We start from the raw sequence: 14,938 nt of genomic DNA on the forward strand, positions 1-14,938 counted from the left end.
CTTTCGCTACACTACTTTGGTAGTCAAGGGGGCCTTTGGTAGTCAAGGGGGCCTTTGGTAGTCAAGGGGGCCTTTGGTAGTCAAGGGGGCCTTTGGTAGTCGAGGGGGCCTTTGGTAGTCGAGGGGGCCTTTGGTAGTCGAGGGGGCCTTTGGTAGTCGAGGGGGCCTTTGGTAGTCGAGGGGGCCTTTGGTAGTTAAGGGGGCCTTTCTTTGCACCTCTCACTTTTTCTCTCTTGTTCTTTCTCTTTCCTTTTCCTTTATTTCAAAGCTAAAAAGCCAAAATTGAAGCTATACATTAACTGTATAATTTTATATGCCGGTTGTTCTACTCTTGTACATTTGCTTCTAATAAATAAAAATATTTCTTAAAAAACAAAAAAAAACTAGTTTCCCTGTTCCCCCGTGCGATCAGACTGAAGGGTCCTGACTCAAACATCACCTATCCATTTTCTCCAGAAATGCTGCCTGAGGGACAATCTTATAGGCACAGCTGGATCCCTCACCCATGTCTCTTCGTCCTGGAGTTCTGCTCTGGCTTCTTCTCATCCCATAAATAAAAGGAAACTTTGGTGGAGTGGCCTGGTCAGAGTGGCCATGTTGGGAGAGGGGCTGGGCAGAGGGTGAGCAGCCATAGACCGAGCTGAGATGGGGCACCTTGATCGGCAGAGACAAGTTGTACCCAAGGGACTGTTTCTGTGGTGGATGACTCTATTGTTCTCCTGCGTCACGGAAGTCCCAGTTTCCAGTGCCAGCATTGCAGTAGGTCAGATGCCACTCCCTCTGGCTGCCCTGCCCAGTTCTAATGGGGTTCTCGTGGATCTTCTGCAGTCCTCTTGAATCTCTCTGGGAAATCAGCCTGCTGACTGAATCTATGCCATTTTAAACCTGGCACATGAACGGAAGTCCAATCAATTGTCAGGAGCCATTTGGTTCCAAGGGAAGGGGAAACACGTGTTTTTAATATTTAATGAAAATATTTTCAGTACTTTAATTGATATATTTAGTGTCGATGTGCTTTTTCGAAGAAAAAATGTTTAATTTTTTAATATGCTCTAATTTTTTCTGAGCATTTGTGAACATTGAAGAGACATTTCATGGCCTGTAAATCAGGGGCATAACTTCACCAGCAGTCAAAATAGTTCTGTGTAGTTGCCTGCACTGAGGTGGTGGGAGATTAGCACCCTGAGCCACACATGAACAAATATTATGGTGTGTTTCAGGCAACCACAAATTTACGTCAACACAATATCTGAAGAAGGGTTTCGACCCGATACGTTGCCTATTTCCTTCGCTCCATAGATGCTGCCTCACCCGCTGAGTTCCTCCAGCATTTTTGGCTACCTACAATATGTACAATATTATTTTCACTAAAGTTGTTTATTTTTTTAGACCCTAAAATTCTCAAAGAATATCCAGAGTATGGCACCACTATTCATTACACACACGAAAGGATATGGTGGTTTATTTGCAAGGCAGAATATTTAACAGGAATACATGGCAACGCCTCAGGCTTCTACTCCAGACTGCATATTGCAGTCAATGTCATTTGTGTACAAATTCCAATATGTTGTCAGACCACTTTTTATGCTGCGTGCGGCAGAGGGCGGGAATGGATGAGGATTCATTTGCACACACGATTACAGATTCGTAGTTGGATTTAGTTGTTTTTACAGTAGCTCCCGGCTTTAATATGTCAAACAAAAAAATAATAATCTGCAATTACCAGTCGGCAGACCCCTGCTTGGTGCTGTGGTTTTACCAGTCCAAAACAGACAGCGTATTTACCAACCCCCACCCACTCACTGCTCCTGCATTTTTCAGTGCGGTGACGTTCCTGAGATTACGTCCTGTTTTACTGTATGTGCATCTGACGCCCCGAAGCATCGTGTGAAACGGTGCGCCGAAGCTTAAAAGACAACCCGGCGCTTTTAAAATAAATATTATTATTTTTCTGCAAAAAGGAGGGATTAAAAGCAGTACTTGTTGCGGGGTCGAAGCGCTGCATTGGCTGCCTGTGTGTGTGTGTGAGAGTGAATGATGCTGTTTCCTGTCTTACTGTACATGACGTGCTTGCACTCTGGCCGTGTGTCTGGGCGGTCTGTGCATCATGTGAGGCTGTTGTACAGTAACCCGGCAGAGACATGGCAGCAGCGGCGCTTGCACACTGAGAGCCCGGACGGGCTGTCACTCACCGCCCGAGCGCAGCGCTCGCGCTACATTACTCAGCTCTTTTTTTCCGCCTTCTCCCTCCGCTTGCACAGAGTCTCGGCAACCTTCAGCAAGTGTCAGCCTTTCCGACATGAAGGAAAAACAGAAGAAAAAGAAAGGACGAACCTGGGCGGAGGCAGCACGAACGGTAAAAGCAACAACATTAATTGCGGCGTTAGTTTTTTTTTCCGCTTTCCAATTTTTTTTTTGCCGAAAAATAAATACAATTTAAAACTTTGCGTACGAATGCGTGGGCGAGCGTGGGTGTGTATGTACGAGTTCATGACCTACGGCTGCAATCATTTACTGCCAAGGCCTCCCGTAGGCCGGGGAATTGTTTCTTTTAAATTAATCGATTGCTGGAGTATCGGCGAATGGTCAAGTTTGGAGTTGTCAGCCTAAAGTTCGCCCAGTTTATGCTTCAGAAACCACCTTTTGCAATGTCCATCGTGGAAAATAAAATGTTAACCGACAGACAGATTAATGGGTCAGGGAAATATGAGCTGTCAATGGCTTTCAATTGCGTGATTGTAAAAAAAAAAGCCACTTTTGCAAACTTTATTATTAACTAGCGTTTATCATGCAATTTCGCAATATTGCACAATTTTTAGTCGACTGAACGCACTAGGTGAACGTCCAAACTATTTGTTTATATGGGTGATATATCATGCCAAATTGTTTGAATCAGTAATCCAGTAATAATAATAATAATAATGTTTTTGACATTTGAGTGTAGAATTGTTTTTGAGTGTATAATGGAGCAGAGTCTGACACCTAATTATATTAACAAGCCACGATATGTGTGATACCTCACCTGCGAAGAATATTTGAGCTGTTTTAGCATATTAGGTGGTGGTTACCTGTATGGTGGTTACCTGAAAAATTTGAATCTTTTTAGTAATTGTTTTCTGCCAGTATCAATGCTTAATTTCTTCTGAAATTTTGCAATACAATTATTTTCACTCATTCTTGTGAGACCAAATTAGTGGATCTTCCTGTTGTTGCATGCTGAAAGTTAGGACTGTTGGTGACTTTCTGGAAAAAACAGGGTTGGAAGGCTGTAATAATGGGATGAATGTTAGTGGAGTATTTGAGTTCCACACTGAAATTATACGTTCTGTCCTTTTGTCTTTGGGATCATGTATTCTGTATTTGTGAAATGCATTTATGCAAACCGCTGGTACTTCAATGCCTGCACTGGCAGAGAGGGTAGTTGTAGCACAATTTTACATTGATGGTTTCTACAATAAATGTGAATGTAGAAAATAACAGTGGAATTGGAAGTGCTTAAGATCCCGAGATTATCAATTTGTGTGCATAGTCATATTTTTATGTGTTTTGCACTCTTGGCATATTTTTGGTTCACAGTGCACCATATAAAAGGAGATGAAGCAAATCATAAGTTCTATTAACAAGACAACAATACTTTGCTCATCAGTTTCGGGAAGCTATAGCTTTGGAGAATATTACAGAGCTGTAATGGCAGCAATCAGACTGAATCAAGTCAAGTCAAGAGAGTTTATTGTCATATGTCCCAGATAGGCCAATGAAATTTTTGCTTTGCATCAGCGCAACGGAATAAAGTAGGCACGAATACAGAAGATATCATATCAGTGAGTCCATATACCATTATATAAATATATACACACATCAATAAATAAGCAGATAAAGTGCAAATAAACATATAATGGTCTATTAGTGTTCAGAGATTTGTTTCAGTTGAGTTTAATAGCCTGATGGCTGTGGGGAAGTAGCTATTTCTGAACCTGGACTTTGCAGTCTTCAGGCTCCTGTACCTTCTATCTGAAGGTAGCAGGGAGATGAGTGTGTGGCCAGGATGGTGTGGGTCCTTGATGATGCTGCCAGCCTTTTTGAGGCAGCGACTGCGATAGATCCCCTCGATGGTAGGGAGGTCAGAATCAATGATGGACTGGGCAGTGTTTACTTTTTGTAGTCTTTTCCGCTCCTGGGCGCTCTAGTTGCCGAACCAAGCCACGATGCAACCGGTCAGCATTCTCTCTACTGTGCACCTGTAGAAGTTAGAGAGTCGTCCTTGACAAACCGACTCTCCGTAATCTTCTCAGGAAGTAGAGTCACTGATGTGCTTTCTTAATAATTGCATCAGCGTTCTCGGACCAGGAGAGATCTTCAGAAATATGCACGCCCAGGAATTTGAAGCTCTTGACCTTTTCCACCATCGACCCATTGATATAAATGGGACTGTGGGTCCCTATCCTACCCCTTCCAAAGCCCACAATCAGTTCCTTGGTTTTGCTGGTGTTGAGGGCCAGATTATTGTGCTGGCACCATTTGGTCAGTCGGTCGATCGCACTTCTATACTGTGACTCTGACACATCCCACGCTTCCAGTTTAATACCCAGTCACAATTCTCGTTGATTCAAAGGAGTATTCTAAGGAATAAGATATACATGCATTTGGATGTACAGGGGATGATTAGGGATAGTCTGCACAGTTTTGTACGTTGGAGATCGTGTCTCACAAATCTGAGCTTTTTGAACAAGTAACTAAAAGGTTGATGAGGACAAAGCCGTAGACTGTTTATGGATTTCATCAAGGCTTTTGATAAGGTTCGTCATGGTAAGCTGCTCTGGAAGGTTAGGTTGCATGGGCTCCAGCAAGAGTATGCTGACTGGATACAGAATTGGCTTCTTGAAAGAAAGCAGAGGATGATTGTGTGAGGTTGTTTTTCAGACTGGAGGCCTGTGACTAGTGGTGTGCATTTTGGGAAGTCAAACCATGCTGGAACTTGCACAATGAATGGCAAGGCTCTGGGGATGGATGGATGGATGGAATACTTTATTGTCACATGTAACAAGGCACAGTGAAATTATTTGCTGGCAAACCCAATGTATACAAATAGCGGCCACCCACGGCGCAGACAAAGTTACAAAGTACGCCAGTTCCTCTTTTGTTCTTCCCCCCCCCCCCCCCCCCCCCAGCGGTTCCCCCACGGTGGGTCCCCATTGTCCTTTGTTCTTCCCCCTCACCCCCCTCCCTCCCCATTGTCCATTGTTCTTCCCCTCCCCCTCATGGCGGTCTCCCCACGCCCGGTCCTCTGGGGTGTTGAAAAGCAGAGGGATCTAGAAGTGCAAGTCAAGTCACTTTTATTTACATAGCACATTTAAAAAACAACTCTCGTTGGCCAAAGTGCTTTACATTGGTGGAGGTATTAACGTTATACAACAGTGGTTCATAGATTAAATACAAACATCACTACATACATATAGCCCTCGCTCAGAGGACGTCAAGAAAGGCTTGGGAGTAGAGATGAGTTTTAAGTCTCGACTTAAAGGAGTCGATGGAGGGGGCAGTTCTGATGGGACGAGGGATGCTGTTCCCCAGTCTAGGAGCTTCAACCGCAAAGGCGCGGTCGCTCCTGAGCTTATGCCTAGACCGCGGGATGTTCAGTAACCCCAGGTCGGCCGATCTGAGGAACCTGGAGGTGGTGTGGTGGGTAAGCAGACTTTTGATGTAGGTGGGGGCAAGCCCATTAAGGGCTTTGTAGCCATAAAGGAGAGGATATTGAAATTTATTCGGAATCGCACAGGTTCATATTTCCTTGAAAGCGGGGTTACAGGTAGATAGGATAGTCAAGAAGGCTTTTGGCACATTGGTCTTTATCAGTCAGAGTGTTGAGTATAGATGTTGATCATAGATGGTAAATCGATAGGATGGGTTTAGAGGGATATGGACCAAACGCAGGCAGGTGACACTAGTATAGATGGGACATGTTAGTTGGTGTGTGCAAGTTGAGTCAAAAGGTATGACTAAGATGTGATGTTATGTTAGAGTTACACACAACATTGATGATTCCACATTTGGAGTATTGTGTTCAGTTTTGGTCACCCTGTTATAAGAAAGATGTTGTTGCTGGAAAGGATGCAGAGATGCTTTATGAGGATGTTGTCAGGACTTGAGAGGCTGAGCGAAAGTAGCGGTTGAGCCAGCAAGGACTTCATTCCTTGTAGTGCAAGAGGATGAGTGGTGATTCAACAGGTTTATAAATATAGGGTAAATGCAGGGTGGGGGAATCAAGAAACAGGGGACATAGGTTTAAGGTGAGAGGGGAAAGATTTAATCGGAACCTGAGGGGCAATTTTTTTACACACAAGGGTGGTTGGTAAATGGAATGAGCTGACAGAGGCAGGTACTATCACAACATTGAAAAGACATTTGGACAGACACATGGACAGGAATGGTTTATAATGATTTGCGCCAAAAGCTGACGGTGGGACTAATGTAGATGGGGCATGTTGGTCGGCATGGGCAAGTTGGGGAGAAGGCCCCCTTTTCCATCATGTATGACTCTACATCAAGAAATGGATTAATGGAATATTATTTAAATTGCCCTGGAGTTTGCGAGGCTACCCAAGGCAAGTGATGGATTGAAGGCTGAACACTGGTGTTGGCAAATGAGATTTTATTTCTTTGAAGTGTGTGCAGTGAAATGGGCCATGAATTTAAGTCTACTTATTTAGCTGTGCAACATTTTGCAAAGTTGCAGTAAGTTCATCAATCATGGTGATTTTTAGTGATTCTGTATTTGAACATTCATTTTTGTCAGTGCCCTTTATGTGGTGACTCTTAGCATACGTTGGATGTGCAAAACAAAGAATATCACTGTGACTTGTCACATGTGACAAAGTATCATTCATTCATATTTAGTATTTGTGGCATGTTTTATTTTTGCTGCATTTTACTGTAATTTATTCATTGATGGCTTAACTTTATTTGGAGATGGTTTTACGTCTAGCTTCAGATTAGATTTGCAGAATAATTTATATCCCACATTGACATGGGTTTTATCCCAACATGAGTTTTAATGAGGAGCGTCCATCATAGTCATGGATTGTTCAGCGGATAGGCACAACATAAAGCTCATGCGTTGCCTTGGCAAAACCCTGCTCTGTGCAAGGGTTGTCCTCTAGCAGACCGCGGCCAACTATAATTCCATGGTCTACTGATTGCAAATTCAAGTTATTGTGGCCTAGGTCCATTTCAGCTTTTTGGCCCATGACCATGTGACTTTGGTGCCATCCTGGTGATCCATTTCTCACTTGAACCAGCAGGGAGCTGCTATGGGTTGTGAGTTGCCCTTTCGCCAACCTTCCAGGTGATGATAGCTGCAGTACAGGCTTCCCGTCTTGCTGTGAGGAAGCTCCCTCTTGATTTAACGTGCAGTTATGCAATGGTGTATTCATGCAGTAGGTATCTTCCATCCTCTTCTTGGCTGCCACAGCTCTCCCTATGTTTGAATATTCAAGCTGTGAACATTTGTGGGCTTGGGGTAGCCAGTGATGATTTTGTATTTGTCATTCAGCACTGGGTCATTTTTTTGTATGACGGAGCATTCTTATGCAGGACAGGTGTATTCTGCACTGGAGCAGTGCAGGGTTAGACCATTGTTTCCAGTCATGGATGGCTTTCTATTCTGAGGGTTAATGACAAGCACCAGTCATAGAAGAATTGCTGACTAATCATGGCAGTTACCTACTGTCAAAATGTCGACAACAGGTCCAGAAATGATATAAAGAAATCTTCATTCATAAGAGCATTGTAAACCTAAGATGCAGACTTTCCTTTCGCCCAAAGGAGCTGCATTTATCACGTGTCAATGCTAACTTACTGTTATCCACTGGGGAAATGTATAATTTGGATGAGTATAGTTTCTGCAGATTAGATTTCAATATACTACTCCAAGCATAGGTCCAGTTCCCTGATTGGTCAGAGGTTGGCATGTTGAACGTGCTTACCATATTATCTACTCCTTTCAGTGTTGCAAAAACAGCAGTTGTATTACTTGCCAGCTTTCCAATGAGAATATAGTTATTTTAAATTCAGCCAATACTCAATGCTTGTAATCATTGTGATGGCTCTGTTTTGTATCCTTTCAATAATTGTGCTGCTTTGCACAAAATCTTGACATAGTATTCCAAATATAGTCACGCCGATGCATTAGGAATCGGCATCAATATTGACAGTTGAATACATTCTCGCCATCTGTTGAGCTTCATTTACTGCTGTTAAATCTCGTGATTGCTTTGATTATCATTCAAGACCTCTTTTACTTTGTCATGGACATTTTTTTTCATGGTTGAATGCTCGATGCATTTTTGTTCTTTTTGAGAGACCTTTTGTTTCTGATTCCCTTCGATCATTTTTGACCAAAGATTGGCTCTTCAATTTAAACTTGTTAAATTGAATCCACTTACTAACAAATTGCAAAGTTCAGTTTATCTACCCGATTTGGAAATTAGAGATGAAAAACCGTGTTCTATCTCAATGCGGTGGAGAATAAAGTAAGGGATTCTCTGTTGCAAATGCAATGGTTATTTGGCAGAATTACTTCATATCCTATTTAATGTTAATCTTCAAATATGTTTTATCAAAATACACTTTAGTGTATTTGTTAGTTTGCACATGTGCATCTACAAAAAAACTGTTAAATGCAGGTAATAATCCACAGCAAGCACCAGTATAGGGACGCTCTATGATAGCAATGTAATTAGCCAGTTTAGCAACTAAATATTGTAGATTACAACATTATCAGAAAAGATAGAGAAAGAAGTGGGTGTGGGTTACTTTACAATTAGTGATAACAAAGGCGATAGAAAAAAAATACAACTGAAGGAAATCCTGTTCACTAATCGCTTCAGTGAACGTGCAGACAAACATGTTAATTAGGAGTAGTCGTTTTCGAGCCTGATGTGCACTCAATAAGATAGTCATACAGCATGGAAACAGACACTTTGGCTCAACATACCCATGCCGACCAAGATGCCTCCATGTACACTAGTCCCATCTGCCTGCGTTTGGCCCGTATTCCTCCAAACCTTTTTTCAAAATGTACCTGTACAAATGTTTTTTAAAAGCAGATCATGGCCTGTAACTAAACTCCACATTCTTGCCTCTACTTGGTCACTCATCACTCCCACACTTCACAAGTATATCTCCACCTCTGCTTTGAACATTCGACCATGAAGGACTCTGCTTCCTTGCCTTGGGATCTTGCACATTTCAATCAAATCCTTTCACATTCTTCTAAACGGCAGCAAAACTCCAGTAGGTATAAGCTCAGTCTATCTTTACACATAAGATAATTGAATTGAATTGAATTGAATAGAATACCTTTATTGTCATTCAGACCTTACGGTCTGAACGAAATTTTGTGCCTGCAGTCATACATACAATAAAAAACAACAATAAACACAAATTAACATCCACCACAGTGTATCCTCCAAGCACCTCCTCACTGTGGTGGAGGCAAAAATCTTAGGGTTACTGTCTCTTCCCTCCTCTTCTCCCTCTGCGCTGAGGCGATTCCCCACCGGGCGATGGCACAAACAGTCCCGCGGCTCACCGAACCCCGCGAACGGGCCGGTTCAAACACCGCGGCCCGGGGTGGTCGAAGCTGCCGCCCTCCAGTCCAGCGGACGCAGCCGCTGGCCCGCGGCTCAACCCAGGACTCAGGTCACCGCCGCCAGAACGCCGTCCCAGCCACCGGAGCACCGTTCCAGCTCCTAGCCGGATCGCCCTCACGTGAGTGCCGTTCCTCCCTCGAGCTGGGCCACTCCAACGGGAGTGCCGTTCCTCCCTCGAGCTGGGCCACTCCGACGGGAGTGCCGTTCCTCCCTCGAGCTGGGCGGTTTGAGATCATGATGGATGTGAGGAGACTGGCAAAGACCGTAACACTGATATGGATCTGTTGGGTCAAATGGCCGAGATCTGCGCCATTTTCACGTTGCATAGCACTCTAGTCCTGACTTGAGAACTCTGTGTGTCGTTCATTATCAAATTTTATTCAGATGCAATATAAATGCCAGTTATTGTTTTATTGAATTCGTTCAGATAGAGACAGATCACAAGCACTTAGTGTGCCATTAATATTGGCAATTAAATCGTTTCTTTGCGTTGTTGACCTAATGCGCAGAATGCTTTTGTTGGGTGCTTTACAAAATGCGTGGTAGGGACTGCAGGGTATATATATTTGTGGCCAAATAATATTCTGTGAAGATGGGGTGTGAAAGGGGCACGAATTTACAGAGAGAATGGCTGATGCCTGGATCACGCTGCCATGGGTGGTGGTGGAGACAGATACAACAGTGGTGTTTAAGATTGGCAGATAGATGTACATGGAGTGGAGGGTTATGCATCATGTGCAGGCAGAGGAGATTAGTTTATCTTGGCATGTAGGTTGGGGTGTAGGGTGGTGATGACGTTGGGGTGTGAGAAGAGTGGTGATATGCATCTGGTGGGTTGGCTGATGGCTGAGTTTTTATTTCCATCCAGGAGGCACAGACTGCTTTAGAAATTATCCGCTTCTCTGACCAGTGTTTGGCCTCTAGTAGCTTCTGGGACCAGGATGTATTCTGCTCACCACCTGGAGCAAATGGACAGACTGTGTAGGGAGGAATATGTTCATATTCAGGCAACCGAGTCCAGTCTCCACCTTGGATCCCATGCCTTAGGACCGAGACCTGTCTTTCATGTCAACATGTGTAAGAAGGAACTGCAGATGCTGGTTTAAACTGAAGATAGACACAAAAAGCTGGAGTAACTCACGACAACATGGTGGCTGCTGTGCTGCAACCATCCCACGTAAAAAAATTCACGCACATGTTTAAATTCCAGCCTGATCTTTTATTCATCATTTTCTTGTCTTTTCCTTGACTCAGTTTCCAATTTATATATTTATATATATTTATATTTACTAATGTTTTCATCTCCTTGAGGCTGGTTTGTAGTGCCTTGCTCCATTCATCTGTTTTAAAAATCTGACAATCATTTCACAATACTACCTCTTGGTGTTTGTTTTTCCCTTCTTGTTCTTTTTTGTGTTGACTTAAATATTTGCCATTCATTTTCCAGTTTTAAATTTCAGACCTGAGACACTGACCTGTCCGTCCTCTCCATGTTTAATGTCTGTTGATGTTGCAATCCCAGTATTTTCCGTCTTTATTTTTGGTTAACGTTTACCCAATCTGAGTTTCTTTTACATGAGAATGATTAGGACTCATTTGCTTCTCCATTTTGTGTCTTGACGAATAGAAACAAAGATATGAAGACACAAGGCAACACAGATAGTAATTGATTGACCAACATTTGCAATTCAAAAGTGCATCTGATATCCTGCATAAAACTGCATAGATTTTATCTCTGCAAACAGCTAGCCCTGTGAAGACCAGCATAATATTCATTACTTTTATACAGAAGATTCATCCCACTGTCAGTGGGTATAATTGCTTATGGAAAATTCTGTAGTTGAGCATGGTTAGAATAGTAGATCATGGACTTACTTTACTTTATTACTTTATTGTCATTGTAATGGTTCGTACAACATAATTCAGGCACACTGCCTGAGCGGAGCTCAAATATGCGAAATAAAAAATAACAATAAAATAATAGCAAAAAAGTGAGATAATAAAAATTGTTCATACACTCACGTGCACATACTGTGACACATATATACAGATTCACACATGCATACACATTATGCCTACGTATTCACCCATACCTGAATATAAGATATTGCACTCAAAAGGTCATTGCACAGAATAGTAATATAAAAATAAATATTATAAATGAATTTTTCAGTATTGCACAAAGGTAGGTATTGTACAGCATAAATATTAGTTATTGGGGGCGTGCTTTCAGTGCAAAGTTCAGTGTGGTAATGGCCGTAGGAAAGAAATTGTTAGTCTTGTGGTGTGCGCTTTGATGGACCTGTAGCGCTTTCCTGAGGGCAGAAGGGCAAATAAGTGATGGGCGGGATGAGATGGGTCCTTTAGGATGCAGGATGCCTTCCGCAGGCAACGGAAAATATAGATGTCTTCCAGGGCAGGCAAGATGTGTGTTGGTGATCTTCTGGGCTGTGATGATGACTCTCTGCAGAGCCTTCTTGTCAGCCACAGAACTGTTGCCACCAGGATACCATGTGTCAGGACACTCTCAATGGAGCAGTGCTAGAAGGACACTAGCAGCTGTTGTGGCAAGTTGACTTTCTTGAGTGATCTTAAGAAGTGATGCCGTTTTTGTGCCTTCTTAACCAGAAAGTTTATGTTGGTTAACCACATGAGATCTTCTGAGATGTGGGTGCCCAGGAACCCTGAAACTGGAGACTCTATCCACTCTTTCTTTGTTTATGAAGCACCCTGCTTCTTCCTGAAGTCGATGATAAACTCTTTTGTTTTTTTGGTGTTGAGTGCCAAGTTATTTTCTGAGCACCAGCCTATTAGCCTCTGTACCTCCTCCCTGCCCGGGTTGGCACCACGGAGGCGTGAAGTGGGGTATCAACAGCGGTGAGGCCGCAGCGGTGAAGCCTCATGACGATGTGGCCTCGGCGGTTGTAAAGACTCACGGCAGCGATGCCTCGCGGGTCGACCCACGGTCGACGGTCGATGAGAGCGTGGAGGACCACTGTGAGGGAGAAGGGGGTAAAACAATGGAGGACCTGGCGTGGGGGAACTGTTGGGGGGGAGCACAAAAGGGGAAGCCGGCTTGCTTTGTATCTTTGTCAGTGCCGTAGGTGGCTGATATTTGTATACATTGTGTATGCAAGTGTGACAGTTCGTTTCTTAAAAAGCAGATAGCAACAAACGTTGAACAAACCATGGCAATCTTTAATTAACAAACCATGGCAATCAGACAGAAGTGGCGAGATTACAATGAGCACAAACATTGCTCAGTGCTTCTCGTGCTCCCACTCACAGAACAAAGGCGAGTTAGCACAATTATACATTTTTCTTATCAGTAAAACACTCCTACCAAGTTTGAATATGGCATGACTGAAAGATTCTGTAGCCTTTCACAATATAGGAAAGCTGGGTCCAAATCGAGCTCATCCAATGACAAGTTATTACTTATCTGTGGAGCATCAGCTATTTTTTTTAATCTTGGCTTCTTTATGGCCTTGACGAAGCACATGTTATTACTGCAGGCTGCCATCTTAATGTCTTTATTAAAAAGACAACTTGTCCTCCATATTGTGTTCCATATAATTATAATGTCATTCAGATTTGGCACCGAGCCATTCTTTTGTTCTGCTAGACCATGCTTTTGTAGAAGAACTACTCCATTTTAGATTTGACTATTAGCTCTTTCACAAGCAAATAATCTCACTGTGCCTAGTCACGTGACAATAAAGTATTCCTATTCCTCCTATGCTGACTCATCGCCCTCAGTGATCAGCGACACTGTCGTGTCGTCTGCAAATTTAATTATTGCGTTCGTGTTGTGGGTTGGTATATAGTCATAGGTATAGAGAGAGTAGAGGAGGGGTCTCAACACACAGCCTTGTGGAGCCCCTGTGCTGAGTGACAGAGTTGGAGAGTGGTGGGGGCCCATCCTGACTGACTGCGTCCGGTCTGTTAGGAAGTAATCAGAGGTGAGAAAGCACCTTGTCATTTTGCATATCAAAATATAGTGACAATTATGCTTATCAAAACCAAATGTTCATATCCAACTGCTGGAATTGTCCTGTCAATACAATTTTCTGGCCGTGTCAGAGAGATATCGTAGTCACGGTGGACAAGTGGGTTGCAAAGTGAGCAAAGGCTGGGACAGAAAATGTTAGCAAAAGGTAAAGTGGCAGAGGAACTGAGCTGGTCAGGCAGCATCTGTGGAGGGAATGGAGAGACAACATAGCAGGTTGGGGCCCTTCTTCAGACTGATTATAGGAGGAAGAAAACTGGAAAAGAGAAGTGGAGGCAGGACAAAGCCTGGCGAGTGATAGATGAATAAACGTAAGGGGGTTTTGATTGACAGATGAGTGGAGTAAGTGGCAAAGGCTAGAGCTGAAAAGGAGACAAGGGTGTTAGAGAAGAAAAGCAAAATATAATGACAGGTTGAGGGAGGAAAGTGGAAGTGGAGACTTCAAGAATAGATCAACAAAATGGGGCAAAAATGGACGGGATAAACGCAGTAGAGGCCAAGGACCTTGGCAAAGAAAATAAAGAGATTAGATCACTTTGGACGGGGCTAAGAAAACATTTGTGGGAGTTGTGTATTTCTTTCCTCCAGTGGAGCTTATCAGAAATGACTTTTCAGAACAGGATGTTGTAAAACCAATGAGGGAACCAGCTGTCTTAGATTTACTATTGTCTGATGAGAAAATATTGATTGATGTAGAATATTAACTGGTTTCACGGCATAAAGTGAATCGAGGAACCAAGTTTGTATAGAAGAGTGGGGTGCGTTAAAAGACCAGCTGTGATCTTACTGAATGGCAAAGCAGGCATGACGAGTGAAATTGAATGTTTTTGCTTATATTTGATCTGTCATGACGGGAATGGATTCTCCTGGCTATCTGTCTTTCTAACGTGTTGAAATTGCCTGCACACATAATGGCTGTGTTTTGTCAAATGGCTGGGAAACTGGCAACTTAGAATTACATGTTATTCTGAACGAGGTGCAATTAAGTTTGTCCTCATGCAATTCCTCCACATGCATTAATGTTGACTTATTTTAGATTTAGCAATGCTTGTGCTTCATTGTGTTACTGTGCTAAAAGATGACAGTGTTGTCAGATGTGCCAAGATTGTCCAATGTCAGTGAACCTGTTTGAATTTCTCTTTGAACAAATTATGTTAGACGCCCTGGAGAATTTAAACAGGAATTGTGTCAGTCTGAGAATGGGAGAAAAACAACTAAAGCTATATTATTGGTGGCATCTGATAACAAAGTCCATTGAAGAGCTTCAACTCTTAGGAAT

The 14,938-nt window shown here is 42.9% G+C and overlaps 1 protein-coding gene across 4 annotated transcripts in view; it reads left to right on the top strand.

Annotated features, from left to right (window-relative positions):
- The first annotated feature begins 2,046 nt into the window (after positions 1–2,046).
- The window catches only part of asxl2 (ASXL transcriptional regulator 2), a 174,130-nt gene continuing 161,238 nt past the window's right edge, over positions 2,047–14,938 (top strand). Inside the window, exon 1 of one of the 4 annotated variants that reach the window (XM_033021422.1) lies at positions 2,047–2,356. In XM_033021422.1, coding sequence (XP_032877313.1) covers positions 2,062–2,356 — 295 coding nt within the window. In that variant the 5' untranslated portion in view covers positions 2,047–2,061. The remainder of the gene's footprint in view (positions 2,357–14,938) is intronic. The other 3 variants (XM_033021421.1, XM_033021423.1, XM_033021427.1) reach the window with 3 other exon arrangements.

The sequence above is a fragment of the Amblyraja radiata genome, chromosome 5 (assembly GCF_010909765.2).
Source record: "Amblyraja radiata isolate CabotCenter1 chromosome 5, sAmbRad1.1.pri, whole genome shotgun sequence".
Taxonomy (NCBI): domain Eukaryota; kingdom Metazoa; phylum Chordata; class Chondrichthyes; order Rajiformes; family Rajidae; genus Amblyraja; species Amblyraja radiata.